Source organism: Pelodiscus sinensis, chromosome 3 (genome assembly GCF_052426305.1).
Source record: "Pelodiscus sinensis isolate ZL-2025 chromosome 3, ASM5242630v1, whole genome shotgun sequence".
Classification (NCBI taxonomy): domain Eukaryota; kingdom Metazoa; phylum Chordata; order Testudines; family Trionychidae; genus Pelodiscus; species Pelodiscus sinensis.
Window position 1 is genome coordinate 6,119,589 of NC_143054.1, and position 19,030 is coordinate 6,138,618.

The 19,030-nt window shown below is 42.4% G+C and overlaps 1 protein-coding gene across 3 annotated transcripts in view; it reads right to left on the reverse strand.

Annotated features, from left to right (window-relative positions):
* Positions 1-16,878, reverse strand: part of MSRA (methionine sulfoxide reductase A) — a 420,629-nt gene extending 403,751 nt beyond the window's left edge. Inside the window, exon 1 of one of the 3 annotated variants that reach the window (XM_075923252.2) lies at positions 16,641-16,878. In XM_075923252.2, coding sequence (XP_075779367.1) covers positions 16,641-16,770 — 130 coding nt within the window. In that variant the 5' untranslated portion in view covers positions 16,771-16,878. Of the gene's footprint in view, positions 1-16,274; positions 16,450-16,640 lie in introns of those variants that run through there. The other 2 variants (XM_075923251.2, XM_089776989.1) reach the window with 2 other exon arrangements.
* Between the last annotated feature and the right edge of the window lie 2,152 nt (positions 16,879-19,030).

Genomic DNA, 19,030 nt, shown 5'->3' on the forward strand with positions numbered 1-19,030 from the left:
GTTCTGTCGACAGAACTCAGTTTTGTCGACAGCTATAAACCTCATTCTACGAGGAATAATGCCTTTTGTCAACAGAAGGCGTTATTGCGTCTATAATGTCATGTCGACACAGCGGCTTGCTTTGTCGTCAGAACTGGCTGTAGTCTAGATACTCTTTGTCGACAGACGCTTTGTCGACAGTATCTGTCGACCAAATTTCTGTCGACAAATGCCTGTAGTCTAGACGTACCCTTACAGTTTAACACAAATAGTATACAACTGCTTTATTTCTTTTGGCCTCAATTCAGCATGTTTCCATTGTTGTTGTTTTTTTTAAATGGACTACGCATGAACCAAAAGTTAGGCATATGCTGGATTGGGGCCTTAAATTGCAGGGAAGAGCAATTTAAATTGCAGGGTTAGGGCAAGAGGTTGGAGAAACAGCTATTTTTTACCTTGACAGGTTGGTCCTTGTGCTAAAAGATGTGTCTCAAACTTTTCAAGCAATGACACTGAATGCATAGTACCAGATCAGACTGGGAGATAACGACCTGCCCTAAATACGAGGCAGCATATTGATGCTCTGTCCCAGAAGCCAAAGAGGGAGGGTTGGTCTACATTGAATATTTACATTGGCATAGTTACGTCTCTCATGGGTGTGAAAAATCTACCTCCCATAGACATGTACATGCCAACCTAGCCTCTCCATACAGAAAGTGCTGAATCAATGGACGAATTCTTCCACCAACCCAGCTACCAACTCCTGGAGAGGTGGATTAACTATAGTGACAGGAGAATGTGTCCCATCACCATAGTGAGCGTTTACACTGAAGTATTTCAGAGGCACAGCTGAAAATGTGCTGCTGTAGTGCCTAAATTCAATCACAAGTATGATTAGATTGAGTCATTAGCTCCCTCTTGGGACCCTGTTCTTTTGAGAGAGGAACAAACTGTATTAGTCTATACCTAACACTATGTATATTGCCCAGTACATTTAGGTGAGGGTCAGACCAAAGCTATGCCCCCTCCCCCATTCCCACCATCCTGGGAGAAATGTACTACAATATGGAGCACACCATCTCGCCTATTCTGTTACGTGTGATATGGATCATCAACACAAGAGGCAAAGAAACTCTTATGCTGCTATGCTAACTAGGTCACAATTTAGACTATAATATAGTTTTCATTTACCATATAAGCACTTACTAATATCTGTAATAGCCCAGCATACTAACTTGCATACATTGTTAAGCCTGATCCTCAAATACAACAGTTGTATGCACATATGAGTCTAGAGAAGTCATATAGCTCTGGTGCTATAAACTGATAAAATGGAGAATCAGATCCTATTATATTTAAGGTAGCCCATTGACAGAGTTGGCAAATAGTGGGTGATTTATATATCATGGTCCAGAGTCTCACCTAATCTGTTCTTGTAAGTAATGTCAATTGAGCTACCTGGATATAACTGAAAGTACAGTTGGGCTCCATTTGTCCTGCTGTAGTTCGGCACAACAGAATTTAAGCTTACATGGAAACAGTCAGCTTTTCCAATAAATTTTGTTTTCTGCGCATTTGTTACACTCACAGACTTTCCTAAATGTAGATCAAATTAACCCCAATAGTTTCTTTGATGATAAAATCGACTTAAACTATTGGCAAAATGGACCATATTTATCCCTGGGGTATTATATAGTACAGGCGACCCCCGACTTACGACCACCCAACATATGATCCCCCCCCCCGCATTTACGACCGCCTTGCTCCAGCCACCGCCTTGCCATCTTTCCCCAATACAGCCCCCAACTGGTTCTGGGAGCAGCTCGTACCTTCCCGCCGTCCCCCGGCACAGCCCCCAGCCGGCTCTGCGAGCAGCTCATGCCACAGATTACAACTCCCAGGAGGCAAAGCGGACAAGGAACAGAACCCCCATTTTTATCATTGCACCTAGGGAAAAAAAGGGTTCAACTTACTATAGCTCAACTTACAACAGTTCTCCAGGAACCAATTAGGTTGTAAGTGTGAGGGTTGCCTGTAATATGAAATAAAAAATCCTGTGTCAATGTAATTCCTGGGTTTACTTCTCCTCCTGACAGTTTATTTTTAAAAATGCAAGGTTTGGGCCCTTATGTGCTAGATCACAGGAGGGCAATAAAATGGCTGCTCACCAGAGTTGGCCCCTGGCGGGCCACCGCCACTATATTGACCTGTGCTTCTACAAGTACAGGTGATTGCCACTCCCACTGGCCACAGATCGCTGTTCCTGGACAATGGGAATGTGGGAAGCAGCGCGAACCAGGACACCACTTTTCAAAGTTCCCATTGGCCAGGAACAGCAATCCATGGCCAACGGGAACTGCAATCACCCATACCTGTGAAGGCATAGGAAAATACAGCAGCAGCCCACTAGGGACTAACCCTGGCAAAACAGCCAGTATTTTCCCACCACTGTTAGATACAAGTCTTCCAAAACCATCGTCGCAAGCAACTATTAAACCTTGCATGCCAAAGCACTAACTTTCACTAGGTATAGTTATCCCCTTTTGTTTCACAATTTGGAATAAATCTTCAGAGCAACATATATAAATAATACTCTGAAAAAGGACCCTTTTGAATTTTTTATTTTATGAAGTTAGGGTATCTGCAGTATGAGTTTCCTTCAGACCTTATTTGCATTCAAGAGGCTGCCAGTTGGGTAAAGTTTGTACTCTTTAAGTAATGCTGTTTCCCAGCAACCTGTATTCTGTTGCCAGGGAGAAACTCCGTGGAGAGCTACCTCCGCAGTCCATAGAGGGTATGGCTTTGTGCTTCATGCCAGTGCACACATTTGAGTGTGAGAAGAATGCTAAGTAGTCTACATGAAACTCCAGGGACTGCAATGAGTGGCGGGGGGAGGGATGTTTTTGGTTTTTTACATTTAGCTTGGTTTTGTCTTGTCAAGTACTTATTAATGAATGACGTAGCTCGTTGTAGGCATGTTGTATTTAAAGGTGATAAGGAAGTTAAAGTTTTTCAGCAATGCAGTGTTATCTTGAGAGCTGCATTTGCCTTCTGCAACATCTTCAAAAAGGTAAAGGCAAGAATGGGCTAAAGAATCGTTCCTTTTGCCAGTATCAGGCTAATTCTTAATAATTTTCACAGTTTCATTTTTGGTCTGATAATAATTATTTAACAGTTAGGTACAAATGCCAAAAGTTAAAAAAAACATATAAAAATGTAAAAGGGAGAGGATACATGACATGCAGATTTCTACTCCCATCACTATTTTCAAAGGAAAATATTGCATGCATAATCTAAAGAGACATTGCAACCACTCAAGAATGTCAGAAATCATCTCTTTCAAGAACTAAAAATAAGGAGCCACAGAAAAATATAAAGTCATTTCACCATGCTTGGTCAAACTATAATAAAAATGTAATAAACATACAGAAATCAATGGATCAAAAACGCACTGAGGGTCATTCTTTAAAAACAAGAGATGCACACTTTCCTCTTCTGATGAGCTGGAAAGGAAAATTGAAACTTGAGAAATACAATACACAGAGTCTATCGACTTGGTATTAGTCAGACCTCCGAATTGTCCCTCCTGTGGGAATGTTCCTTCTTATTTACCTATATATAATAAACTTGAAACTACATTTGGGACATGGTTGTGAAGTTACTGTATGGTGATACAGTGTGTTAATTTTTCAGACCTGTCACATAGTCAACAGGATTTTTTTAATCATTGCTCACATTCCAAAAAAAAAAAATCTATCAGATGTATTCACGGACTTCATCCAATAATTCTATTATAAAATTTTACATTTTATATGATTCAGCAAATTCCCAGAACTGTTTATGCATTTTTACTGATGTTATGAAAAACCATTAAATGCATTCATATTTAATTCAGTAGTTCCACCAAAAAACTCACGTTTTTTATACAAATGTTAGAATTGCTATGTTGACACATTAAAAATTCCCCAAACTAACAAAATGGTATAAATCTTTACGTACTAGATAAATGATGGGCCAGATCCTGCTGTATACAGCATCCTCTTTGAAGGCCCAAAACAATAAAAGTCCTTATGGATAGCTGGAGATTGTCCTGACATGCAGGAATTTCCAAATGGCATAAAACCAGCATATCGAGCTCAACACCACACACACAACCTTTATAGGAAAGTATTGGAGATTTAATGGGCCTGGTCATTGTTCACTGAGTTCCAGTGCTCTCTGCCAGTGTGATAGTCCATATGCCATTACAAGCCAGTATAAATTAAAGTAGCGCTGAGGACTGAGCTACACTCAACTTTGCTTTCCTCCCTTTATACTTCAAAAGAGATATGAAATCAGTTTGCCCCTAAAGCCTATTAATGCAGAAAGAAAAGACATTAAATGAACTAAGTAAAAGGAAATGAATATGGCACTGTTAAATAAAATGATATTAGGAAAATTATGTCCTCTAAGGAATATCATTCCTGAGATATCTGGTTAAATTCTAGTGACAGATGTTGCCAAAAATCATTTGAATCTTCATCGCTTCTAAACATGCCATAAAGCAATGGCACAAAAGTCAAACTAACCTTTTAAAATGTAGTAGAATTTGGTTTTTTATTCACTTGCAAGTGATTTCCCTCTCAACATATATACTGTATTAGCTTACTGATTGGTTGTGTTTGAACTAATCTTTTTGTTGGCAACTGTAATAGGCATTACACAGGGGATTTGGATAGTCTGTCAGGTGCCCACATTTAGGCTTTCTGGATGTTCAGTTGCAGGCTTACTTGTAGTACTGCTCTCCTGTTTTCTGATTAGATGATCTATAAAATTTAAAAGGTCTCTTTCACATGAAGGGATTGACGAGATAATGCAACAAATGCCAATCTTCAAATATTAGCATTGAGCCAAATAAAAATACTACTATGTTTTACAACAGACAACAAAAAAAGTTTTTCAGCTCAACCAACCAACCAAGCTAATATACTGCATATTTTGAGATGGTAAAAGAAAGATTAATGGAAAAGGCAAATCCGTTACAGTAAGCAAGTAAAAATGCAAAACAAATTCCACTGTGTTTAAAAAGGTTAGTTATACTTTTATTACATTAATTTACCTTAACATGTTCACAGTCTATGAAGGTTCAACCGACTTTCATCAACATGTATAAAAGAATTTAACTAGCTATTGGAGGAATGACATTCCTAAGAAAACACAATTTTCCTAATATTTTCATTAAAAATTCCATATGAAATTAATTAAATCTAAGGAAATGAGTATGTTTTCCTTCTGCATTAATATAGAATAAGTATGTCCCAAAAGTTCACCTATGTGTACTAATGACATCAGAGGCAAAAGAGAGTAACCAAGTCCAGCCTCCGTCCCAAGCCAAATCCCTACTATTTGTGCCTGCTGACCCCACTCTTCTCCAGGACTCTTGCACAAGAGGGGGGTTTTGCACAAGAAGCGTTCTTCCTGGAAGAAAAAAAAAAGCAGAAGAATAGCTCTTGTGCAAGAGGGGGGTTTTGTGTAAGAAGGAGCTGTGTAGATGGCTCCTTTTTGCACAAAAAGCGGCCGCTCATTAATTATGCAAATGAGGCTCAGTAATATTCCACACTTAGCCTCATTTGCATATTTCTTGTGCAAAACCAGCACAGTGTAGACATAGCCTAAGAGAACAATCTTCTAATACTATGGGGTTACACTAAGGATGAATACGGCCCACTGGGTGCATACCTGGACACTTGTATTGTTGTTATTAATTTGTATTATAGTGCAGTTGAAACTCTCTAGTTCGGCACCCTCGAGACTTAACTGGTGCCAAACCAGAGAATTTGCTGAACCACGGGAGGTCAGTATTGTCTAGCAGCATAACCAACACTTCCACTGCTTACTAGGCTCTTAGAAGACTTTTAGGGGTAAATTAGAGCTAAATAACACAGAACAATGAGGGCCAGGATTGCTGGCTATAAACAAATTTTATGGGACCACGGGCAACTTGACCACCCTTGTGCTGAGTCTACCTAAAATCGTGCCAGACCACGGATGTTGCCTGACCAGAGAATGGCAGACTAGGGAGGTTCAACCTGTAGTGCCTAAAGACTGACCAGAATCAGAGCTCTCTTGTACCAGGTATTGTATTATAGGCAAGACTTGACTACACATCTAAGTTGCACCAGTTAAACTAATGGTGTGGAGGAGGAGGAGGTGGTGCATCTCCAGCAATGGTGGTAGAAGCAGTGTTTGTACTGATAGGAGTCAAGGGAAGCCCGGGAGCCAGCGGGAGCACTGGGGAGTCAGGGTTGCCCTCGCCAGTACAGAATAGGTGTAGCAGCAAATACTTCACGCGGCCGCTACCCCAGCCCCCGGCGGCAGCATCCCACCCGCCCATGACCCCAACCCCTGGTGGCAGCAGCCTACCCACCCACCATGTGGCCGCAAACCCCAACAGCAGAAACCTGCCCGCAACGCAGCCTCAGCAGCAGCCGGAGCAGCCACGGCCACCAGAGCAGCGGTCCCCAAATGTGGTCCCAGGCGTGTCACATCCCAATCCCCACCTGCCACATGCCCCGGCTGTGGGAGCAGCCACACACTCACCTTAGAGGTCCAGCAGGAAGGTGAGTGCTGCTGCGAAAGAGGTGAGCAGGCTTATTTTTTTTGTGCACACAGCACAGGTGCACACCTTAGAGGGAACATTGACTAAGACTGAGATCGACCGTTAGAGACGCCATAAATGACCTGTCAATCACGATCTACTGATTGGCGTAGAAAGATTTATATCCCAGAAACAAAGTCCAGAACTGAGACCACAAACAAAATGACGAGCTAAAAATTATTTTGAGCATTACTTACTGATCAGATTATTGGAGCAAGAGTTCCACATCCTACCATCTCACAAAATTTAAGACAAAATATATTTATAATTGGGGGGAGGTGTATATGTAGCGTCAATTAAAGTGTTAACACCTCCAATCTACTCGTATAAAGATTTGATATAACAACCAAAGATCATTGTAATAACTAAACTTTGATTAGTGAAGATAATACAAGTGATATTTAATTTTGCTACACGGCATGACAATACACTCTAACACATTTAAAAATGAATTTAGGTAGCTTACTATAGTGAAGAAAAACAGCAAAATGTTTATATGGTGTAAGTTCCAAGACTGAGAAAAATTACCGAAGATCAAATAAATTCAAGTTGATTACCAAAAAATGATACTTCATAGAAATTTACCAAGATTCCTATGAAAAAGATAGGAGAAACTTCAAAAATATATATCAATTACGGTATGATGATTTCATAATCTGTGCTGTTAGAAATCTGAAGCAGAATTCCTCTTTTGATTTCTGAATACCTTATGACAAAACAGAACCATGCTAAACATAACTAAAGCATCACCTATATCTTCAGGTCCTAGTGACCTCTGCAAACCAAACCATTTGCACATTGCTCTTGTAATATATTTTGTCAAATGAACATAAGAAGATAAGAATGGCCATACTGGGTCAGACTAAAGGTCCATCTAGCCCAGTAGCCTGTCTGCCGACAGTGGCCAGCACCAGGTGCCCCAGAGGGGCTGGACCGAAGACAACGATCAAGCAATTTGTCTCGTGCTATCCATCTCCAGCCTCTGACAAACAGAGGCCAGGGACACCATTTCTATCCCCTGGCTAATAGCCTTTTATGCACCTAACCTCCATGAAATTATCTAGCTTCTCTTTAAACTCTGTTATAGTCCTAGCCTTCACAGACTCCTCTGGGAAGGAGTTCCACAGGTTGACTATGCGCGGTGTGAAGAACTTTATTTTATTAGTTTTAAACCTGCTACCCATTAATTTCATTTGATGTCCTCTAGTTCTTCTATTATGGGAACTAATCAGTAACTTCTCTTTATTCACCCTCTCCGCACCACTCATGATTTTATATACCGCTATCATATCCCCCCCTGTCTCCTCTTTTCTAAACTGAAAAGTCCCTATCGCTTTAGCCTCTCTTCATATGGACTCATTCCAAACCCCTAATCATTTTAGTTGCCCTTTTCTGAACCCTTTCCAAGGCCAAAATATCTTTGAAACTTATAATACAAATACATCTTTATATACTACATCTGGCTAATGTTACTTTAGAAAAATTAATAGAATATACTATACCGTTTAAAGTGCTTATCCTGTACGTTGCTGAGTTTAAGCACATTACAAGATCAGGCCCTAAATTAGTAATATCCTTAAAATAATATGAAAAACATAGTATACAGGTTCAGCTCATATCCATTCCACATAATGAATGGGCTAGGAGTTAAAGAGAAAGAAAACATGGATTAGAATATCATGTATTAATGAAGACCATTGGTAGGTGAATGGGGAGACAGAAAGACAGTGTCAAAATATAGAAAAATCAATCAAAAAACCAATACAACTCAGCTTGCAGGAGAACTTGATAAAATGTAACTTTCAATAAAAAAAACTAGATTCCCTTAAAATACTGAAAACTAGGCATTTTAAACTACCAGTTGTATTTTACACTCAGCTACCTCCATCCACATAAATGTGGCCCAAGTAAACTTTATACTAAATTTTAAAACTTAATTTGCACCTAATTCATCCACTTTTAATTTTTACAGTTCCCTGTAGGTATATAATTTCTAATTAAGCATATAGTTACCCAGGTGGACTGATTTAAATCACCAAATGGAAAGCCTTGATTTAAACCATTGATTTGAATCAACCTTTCCATTCATATATCAGTTATAAAAAGCAAAGTACATTCTCCTTAGTTAATATAATCATTAAAGCATGTTAATTTATAACTAAATAAATCCATTACACTAGACTTCGTAAATCTTTTTGCTACATAGAACACATTATAACTACATTTATTTAAACAATTATATAGCTAAATATTTTCAGCTTATTAATTGTACATTTTTGTATATTAGAAAATGATGAATGATATATTGCTTATTTATTAGATAATTAACTTTTTGTACATATTTGCAGTAAGCTGCATTAATACCATAAATGGAATTTAATTACCACACAAAATACCATATAAAATTTATTTTTATTAACAAAACAACCTTATACATTTTAGATATTTAAACTTCTCGTATCTAAACATGTTTCACATGAGTAACTAAATTATTTATAAAACAGATGGATTAACTGTGGACAGCAAATTGATTATTTCAGGTCAGATTGGAAAAAACTTCCAAATATGCCTAAGTGAAAATGACTGGTGCTTAAGTTCCTATTCACTTAGGCTATCTTTCAAACTTTTAAAATTAATAAGCTCATCTCGCTCTCATTTTTATTAATAAACAAAGAAAAAGACAAGTTTTCCTGAGTTTTCAACTTCCCAACAATTTCTCAACTTTTTCTGAATTAGTCCAATAAAATAAATAAATAAATAAATAAAGGTTCTTTCTGTGCTTGCAGAGGAGGGTACCGCTCTCAAAAGCTGGTTTAGCACTTCAACTAACTCTGGTTCCAGGTTCTTAGCTAGTAAATTCCACCAGTTCAGTGGTGCGACTTATCAACAAACACATACATATTGCTTGACTGGTTCACCTTCAGCGCTGAAATATACTATGGTTGGTATGATTGATGGGTGATTATTAGATGCTTGTGCCATGTCACTTCAGTAGTTAGTCATCTACCACAGTACTCTGGGTTGAGAATATTGGCATGAAAATTAAACAGAGTAAGTGCTTGATCCATCCACTTCTTTTATCGCCTGGAATTTCAAGTATTTTTTTTCTTCAATGTCATGAAGTTCTTTCCAAATTTCAACAGCATCAGCAATACAGCAGTAATATTTTTGCAGTTTAGATAAACTATAGAAATAGATTTCAATATATTCAGCATATTTTCAACATATTTCCATAGTTCAATGATCTTCATAAATTATCATCAGACTAAGATAGTTCAATAATCAAATTACCAAATCAATGAATTCCACTGTACATCTTAGAAGAAAACTAGTTTTGGATCCTCCTGCTCTCTTCAGTGCAGCTGAAGCAAAATGTTCTGGAAGTTGAAATTGCAAAATACAACATTTTCCTTTATTCCTGAAGTTATACTTAACTCTCTGCCTGAAAGAAACATCAAATTAGCGCTGCACCTCTGTTATACTTCAGGGCTACGTCTACACTGGCCCCTTTTCCGAAAGGGGCATGCTAATTTTCAACATCGTAATAGGGAAATCCGTGGGGGATTTAAATATCCCCCGCGGATTTAAATAAAGATGTCCGCCGCTTTTTTCCGGCTTGGGGAAAAGCCGGAAAAAAGCGTCTAGACTGGCCCGATCCTCCGGAATAAAGCCCTATTCCGGAGGATCTCTTATTCCGGCTTTATTACGGAGGATCGGGCCAGTCTAGACGCTTTTTTCCGGCTTTTCCCCAAGCCGGAAAAAAGCGGCGGACATGTTTATTTAAATCCGCGGGGGATATTTAAATCCCCCGCCGATTTCCCTATTCTGAAGTTGAAAATTAGCATGCCCCTTTCGGAAAAGGGGCCAGTGTAGACGTAGCCCAGGTTCCTTTCATTCTCTTGATTTCTTCTCATCTTTGCTACTTTTGCAGCATTGTCCATGACAAAGCCATGCACATGAATTTTTGTACAGTTTGTTATACTCTTACTGCTGCTGCTTTTAAATATTCTGTTATATGGGTATTCCCTGGTGTATCAACTGTTTCTGTAAAACAGACAACACCATCTTCTGTTGTCACACATACATACATGTAATTGAATTATTGTGTACACTGCTCCACCCTTCAAGATTCTGATGAATGCATTTCCCCATCAACGTTATTTGCACACTATCCAATTTCTTTTTTGTACACTGTATTCAGCAACGTTCCAGCATTGTCTGTTCTGCCAGATGCAGCATGGCTGGGTCACAATGACTGAACTTGTCAATGAAATGTTTGTTGCAAAAGAAGAATTTGTTGCATCATATTTACAGCAGTCTTAATCTATGGAATCATGTTGGAATTTGCTTAAACTCATATCTATAGCAGCATACAAAACAGCTTATTCAAATGTTAATATTCATAAATCCTTAATAAAACTTTACTGATTGATTAGATTAAAGGATACAAAAATTTCAGAAATCCAGCAGTAACAATGAAAATAATAGACAAATACCTCAAACATACCAATCACATTTTGAACTTCCTAAATAATCCACTCAAAACAGAAATTTAAGATAATCTACGTTATCACTTATAAGCATAGTAAAACATCATAGATGATCCATGGTATGTTTACTAACCAGTTGAAAAAAGTTGTTCAGATTTTGAGAAACATTTTCTATAACATCATTTCATTTTAAGAACCAGGCCTCACATCTCTTAGTTGGACTGTTTACATTTGGCACATTCCTTTTTTAAATCCAGAGGTATAGGAATTTCTTTCAAGTATTCCTGAACAGGGTATTCTTTAGCACCTCAGTCATGGCAATTCCCCTTTCCTCCCCCAGCTTCCAGGTGTAAAAATCAATACTGGAGTCTGCACTCCGAAAAACATCATTCTTTCTTCCAACAGTGTCCTGCTCTGACACATGCATTGCTCCTTTCTTGTGGCATACTCTGCTCCTACTGCCTTATTACATAACTCCTTCATTCCCATCCTCCACTATCCCCAGAAAAACAAAACTAACAACAGTCCAAGTCTTCTTCTTGTGTACCCACATCTTTTGCAGTTCAGTATTTGTTTAGAGACAGAGTGGAAATTGAAACCCTAATGGATTTATGTATGTTGTAGCTCTCCATACACATGCAAGGAAACAAAGCAAGGACATTTACTTGAAGTCTCCGGAGCCATCCACAAGCAAGGACTGGTAGGTACTGAGCAGATTAGTGTTTGTCAATTGCCTGCAGAGTAAATCTGCATAGTGCAGGGAACCACTCAAACTGAAAAAAGAGCCAATCAGAACTCATGTAGGGAGAAACTATAAAATAGGATTATGAGAACAACCAAATGGGATTAATGGATGGTCATGATGAATCATAGAATCATAGAACTGGAAGAAATCTCAGAAGGTCATCAAGTCCAGCCCCCTGCTCTAGGCAGGACCAATTCCAACTAAATCAACCCGGCCAGGGCTTTGTCAAGCCGAGACTTAAACACCTCTAGGGATGGAGACTCCACTACTTCCATAGGTAACCCATTCCAGTGCTTCACCACCCTCCTAGTGAAATAGTTTTTCCTAATATCCAACCTGGACCTCTCCCACCACAACTTGAGACCATTGCTCCTTGTTCTGCCATCTGTCACTACTGAGAACAGCCTCTCTCCATCCTCTTTGGAACCTCCCTTCAGGAAGTTGAAGGCTGCTATCAAATACCCCCTCACTCTTCGCTTCTGCAGACTAAACAGACCCAAGTCCTTAGCCTCTCCTCGTAGGTCATATGCTCCAGCCCCCTAATCATTTTGGTTGCCCTCCGCTGGACCCTCTCCAATGCGTCCACATCCTTTTTGTAGTGGGGGCCCCAGAACTGGACACAATACTCCAGATACAGCCTCACCAAAGCCGAATAAAGGGGAATGACGACATCTCTGGATCTGCTGGCAATGCTCCTCTTAATGCACCCCAATATGCCATTAGACTTCTTGGCTACAAGGGCACACTGTTGACTCATATCTAGCTTCTCATCCACTGTAACCCCCAGGTCCTTTTCTGCAGAACTACTACTTAACCGGTTGGTCCCCAGCTTGTAACTATGCTTGGGATTCTTCCGTCCCAAGTGCAGGACTCTACACTTGTCCTTGTTGAACCTCATCAGATTTCTTGTGGCCCAATCCTCCAATTTGTCTAAGTCATTCTGTACCCTATCTCTGCCCTTAAGCGTATCTACCTCTCCCCCCTGCTTAGTATCATCCGCAAACTTGCTGAAGGTGCAATCCATCCCCTCATCCAGATCATTAATAAAGATATTGAACAAAACTGGTCCTAGAACCGAACCTTGGGGCACTCTGCTAGAAACCGACCACCATCCTGACATCGAGCCATTGATCACTACCCGCTGGGCCCGGCCTTCTTGCCATCTTTCTATCCATCTTACTGTCCATTTATCCAATGAAATGCAAGGTGGCATGTCCTAAAGTCAGAGTCTGGGTTCCCGTATCTTTGATGACTTTGCAAGGTTCTTGTACCCAAAAGCACAGAACCTGGATGTCACACAGGATCAAACCTTTAATACAGTACATGACCTACTGTGTCACACTTATAAAGCTTGACCTTAAAAGTTAGAATCAGGGTGAAAGTATCATTCTTTATATAAAAAAGAAACCTTTAACTCAGATTACTCGATAGAGGTTAATTGAATCAGCATATTTTTTATTTAAATATTACACAAGATCATACATTTAGGCCTTCTCTTATTTTGTACTAAATTCAGATTTCATTTTAAAAATAAACCAGTTTTTTAAAAGAACAGAATATTATAATTCAAACAATAACATTTAAAAATCTGATTTAAAACAACAAAATCCAATTTACATTTTAAAAAGTCACTTTAAAAAAATTATCTATATTTATCCACTCTGCAGATACCAAGTTGACGCACAAAGAACAAAATCTTACAGTGGTAAATTAAATTATTGTACCCTGTAAAATGAGTAAATTTTACACAAGTGGCCCAAATTCTTCTGCTTATGGGATTACAGAGTGTAAACTGGGGCAAAATTTGACCCAGTGTATCTTTTGTCAAACTCCTTAGCACTGCATGCTTTGGCTTTGATCATTGAAACGTTTCCTCCCTTTAGTTCATGCATAATCTCCATAGTGCACCTTTGCATCAACTGGCTCATCTTTTGCCACAAACTCAAACAGAAGTGTCTTGTCTTCACCTTTAAGACACATCATGATTTAGCCCCACTCTAATCAAATATATCATCTTGACAAGCCATCAGCCCCTTCCATCGTTCTGCCAAAGATGTCAGTCTTTATAACCTATTAGTATGTTTCTCTCACAGCACATCCATGCTTTCTTCCACTCTGTTCCCCATCAAAATCCAGCTATTGATTTCTTCCTCCCTTAAGACTTACGTCTGCTGTCATACTGTACCTCCAAACTGCCAGCTGACAGTGGCTGAAACTACTGCTTATTATATAAAAGCATGCTTGTTTTACTGTTATCCAATTTCCCACCCTTCTGTATGTCTGTTTCATCCATCTCCCCATTGTATGTTGTCATATTATGACAATGATAATCTGGGGCAGATGCTGTCTTTTAATATTCCCTTGTACAATGCTTAGCACAGTAGGATCATGCTCCTACCTTGGTGCCTTTAGATATTATACATATGTAGTGATAATGACAGTAAATGTAAGGTTTTCAGTCACCAAAAAGTATGACATGCAGCAAACAATACTGCTTGAGCCAAGACGATTAATTGTTCTGCTGGATAGATCTGATTTGCCTTCAAAGGCAAAGCAGGAAACATTCTTATTGTGAATTAATTTTTAAAGTAAAAAATATTTTCAGTTACTGAGAACACTGGTTTTCTTCCAAAGTTCTCAAAGCAGTTCCCAAACTTGAAGGATTTAGAAGAGCCAAATTCTGCAAGTAAATATTATTTATTCTCATTTTCAGGGGCCCAGAAAAACAGGGAGTCTGCACCACAGCCTGAAGCAGAAAAAAATATGGCTTTTTCTAATTTAAAAAAAAAATTAAAATTAGAGAGAGAAATTAGGTATGTTTGCTTTTGTAGCAGAATGCCAGCAGTTCCAGAAAACAGCCAATTATGATGTATTATTTCTGCTACAGTAGTGCATATGAACTTACAGCATAAATGAAACAAAAAGTCTTTTAATCTATGGCATTATGTTGGAATCTGCTTAAACTCGAATCCATTGCAACATATGAAATATCTTATTAAAATATTAACAGTCATAAAACCTTAAGAAAACTTTATTGTTGAGGATGAAACATCCTACCATGCTAAGCAAGTAACGGAGACAAATCTCTGCTCCTAGGTTTGTGAGAATGGACAAAAATGACAAATGGAAGGGCTGATATGGTGCAATAAGACAACAAGCAGCTACTACCAGAATAGCAGATATCTTAGCTCACCCCATGTGGAAAATCTACATTTCTCCATTTTCCATTACAGGTATCTATGCCCTAGCATTGCTCCAATATGTCACTGACCCCATTTGCATTTTTAGGGTCACACAAAGGATGGATTTGTCCCCACATTTCTAGTCTCACACTTCCATTCTCACAAACAAAATGCACTTTCACATTCTATCTAGTACAAACCCATTCTCCGACCCCTTGGCACCCATCTGGCCCCAACTGACACCAGTGCTGCCTTGCTCTGGCTGCCTGGGGCAGCATCTGTTTCCCACTGTCTAAGGCAGCAGTGGGCAATGTACGCCCTTGAGTAGGCCTTATGAGTGGCACTCCATTTCAGTGGGACACAAGACTGTCATATCCAAGATAGTAGAACTACCCTATCCTATGAAACTAACTGCACTTGCGTACCTAGAATTTGTGAGGTGTGCCAACTGAACTGTAACAGCACTTTGACTAGACAGCGGGAGTGCAAAGATCTCATAGTCAACATTGTGCTTAATCAGTACACGCCTGACTTCACATACCCTTGAACTAAGAGGAGTTAGTTTGTAACTGGAAAAGCTTAAAAAACAAAGTGTCTTGCAGAACCTTAAAGACTAAAAAAAACATGTAGATCAGTGGTTCCCAAACTTTTTGGCATCATGCCCCCCTTTTTTGATTTTTGAAAAACCCTCAACCCTCCCCCCCCTTCCAAATAGCAGCAAAACTTCTTGAGCAAAAAAAAAAACCAAAAAACTGAACAGGGCATGGGGGAGGGAGAGGTCACCTTGCATCCCCCCCCCCTGGAATTTCTTTGCAGGGCATGGGGGAGGGAGAAACTAGGTTGCCTCACGCACACCCCTGGAATTTCTTCACCTCCCCCCTACCCCCCAGTTTGGGAACCCATGATGTAGATGCTACTGTGAGCTTTCCTGGGCACACTTGCTTTGCAAGCATGTCACTTTAGTAACACCAGTAAGAAAAAAAGCCTAGAAAGCTAGAAGCTAGCAGATTCCGTCCTGGGCAATGATAAACAAAATGTCTGGTGGGCCACACACCCTCCCCCCCCAATGGGCTGCAAGTTGCCCACCACCAGTCTAGGGCAGTCACCCCACACTCTGCAGTGGGGCTGGGTGCATGGAGCAATGCAGCAAACAGCCCCCTCAGCCCAAGGGTATCCTGGGCTGGAGCCCCACCAAGTGCGCTGGCCAAGGGAGGTGACCCACGCCAGGAGCCCTTCCACACCTGCCCACTCCCAGCTCCTTCTCTGAGGCGGGGTCTCCCACTGCGCGTGCGCTCTGGCCCTCTCTTCGCGGCGCGCGCCCGCACTCCAGGCGGGCAAGGAGCAGAGCGCGCGCAGGAAGCGTCCCGAAAGGGGAGAGCGGCGCGCATGCGCCCCTGCCATCCCCAGAGTGGGAGGGAGGCACTGTGCGCCTGCGCTGCGCTCACACCGAGGAAGAGGGGGGGAGTCAGCATGCACGGCGCATGTGCGAGAGCCCACGCGCCCCTGCTCCAGTCACACATCTCCCCCCCCCCTCCCCACCAGAAAGGGGCCTCGAGTGGGTTCGCTCGCCTCGGCACCAGGAGCCCGGGTTCGGGGTCCACCCCTACCTGAGACCCGGATGCTCTGGCTCCGGCCGGGCAGGGCCTCTCCTCGGCCGGGCAGCCTGGAGGCCGCGTCCCCCATGCCGAGCGGCGAGCCGCGCAGAGTGCGCAGGAGGCGGCGGGGCGCCGCGGTCATCGGCCCCGCGCGCGTGCGGAGTCCGTGAGCGGCCGGCGCGCGCTGGCCGTTGGTCTGGGGGCAGGGGCGCGTGCGGCGGGGCGAGAGACCCGCCCCCTGCCAACGGCTGCGCGCTTTGCACTAGGGGCGTCGCGCAGCCCGGCTTCCCTCAAAGCGCGGAGCGTGCGGCTGCCTGCTGGGGGGGGAACGGCCCCCCCTTCACTGTACCCGCTCTGAGGGGGGGAGCGTGCACCCCCCGCACATACACACACCTGTGCCCCCTACTGGGGCATGTAAGTGCCCCCCACACACGCGCCTCTCTGCCCTCTGTGGGGCGTGTGAGCGCCCCCCCCACACCTCTGCCTGCTCTGGGCTGTGAGCGACCCCTCCCCTACACACGGGGGGGGGGTGAGTGCACCCCACACACACCCCTCCTAGGGCTCTGCCTGCTCTGCGTGGGTAGACCCCCTCCACCATGCACACACTTGACTGACTTGGGCTCTGCAGACTGTCTCCATATATGCTGCCCTGAGTTCTGCCTACTCCTGGAGTCCATCTCCCTAGGCTCTGCATTCCCTAAGGACTGTGTATGCTTATCACATATATATATATACACACACTGCCTTAGGGTCTGCATATCCCTTTCTAGCTCACCCTGGGTTTTTCCCATCCTAGGATCTGTAAACCCCTAGGCTATGTCTAGACTGGCCAGTTTTTCTGGAAAATCAGCCGCTTTTCTGGAAAAACTTGCCAGTTGTCTACACCGGCTGCTTGAATTTCCACCAAAGCACTGACTTCCTACTGTAAGAAATCAGTGCTTCTTGCGGAAATACTACTCTGCTCCCAATCAGGCAAAAGTCCCCTTTGCACAAAGCTTTTGCGCGAAAGGGCCAGTGTAGACAGCTCAGATTTGTTTTCCGCAAAAAAGCCCTGATGGCGAAAATGGCGATCGGGGCTTTTTTGCAGAAAAGTGCGTCTAGATTGGCATGGACGCTTTTCCGCATAAAGTGCTTTTGCGGAAAAGCATCCGTGCCAATCTAGATGCTCTGTTCTGAAAATGCTTTTAACAGAAAACTTTTCATAAACTGATTTCAAAAGATAGTCCACAATCCATGTATAGGTCCACACAGCAGAATTCAAAGTTACATAAAGAATATTGCAACAGTTAAAAGGGCTTAATAGAAAGATGATCAGAATGATTCAGGGTAAAACTTACATGAAGAGAGATTGAAAAGATTGGAATTGTTTACCTTAAGAGCTGAATGGGAGATAACTTTTCTTTTACAGTAGACTTCCAATAATCCAGCACCTGTGGGACCTAGGTGATGCCGGATTGTCAGATATGCCAGAGTATCAGGAGGTACTCCAGCGGGGGGCTGTGATGGGTTTGCCGGGACCCGCTCTGCATCTGGGGGGTGGACGGGGAACGGCGAGGGGCGAACCCTCCGTTGTTTTACAGGAAGGCGGAGGAAGCCCTGCACAGCCACCGAGAGTTTCCGGGAGGAGAGCAGGCTCCCTACCCCCCTTACGGCAGTAGTTATCGCCAAGCTGGGGGGTGAGGGGCAGCGCTGAGGGACCAACCTGGCAGCACCCCAGCTACTCTGCTCCGCCACTTCCCCAAGTCTGCCGCTCGTCAGTTTCAGCAGAGGCGGACTTGGGAAAGCGGAGCAGAACAGCTGGGGTGCTGCCAGGTTGGTCCCTCAGCGCCGCCCCTCACCCCTCTGCTCGGCAGTAACTATTGTAGTCTGGGGGGTGGGAAGCCCGCTCCCCTCACAGAAACTTGGCGACAGCGCGGTGCTGGGCACAGTTGGAACGGGGCAAGTTCAGGGACTTAGCTCTTGTGGCTGCGCGGGGCTTCCCCTGCCTTCCTACAAAACGGCAGAGGGTTTGCCCCTCGCCACGCCGTTCCCCACCCACCTCCCCGGCCGGACGCAGTGCGGGTCCCGGCAGACCCGTCACAGCGGTTATAATCTCTTTCCCCCTTTTCCCCTGCCCTTTCCCAGCCACGAGCGCCCATGGTGCTAACAGCAGCTCCAATTGTCCGGCTGGCCAACAAGGACTTAACAAGACTTTGAACTTTCTCACCCATTACCAAGACAGTTTCCCCAATTATCACCTGTAATACCATTAACTCACAAACATCCCACTCTCCCTACCTTTAATATCAGCAATTCACAGACACTTACCTTCCTTCCTCCCCCTTCCCACCCCCCCGCATCCCCCTTCTGTTCTGCAATGTGATTTGTCCTTTTCATATTTGTTCATTTTTTTTAATTGTATC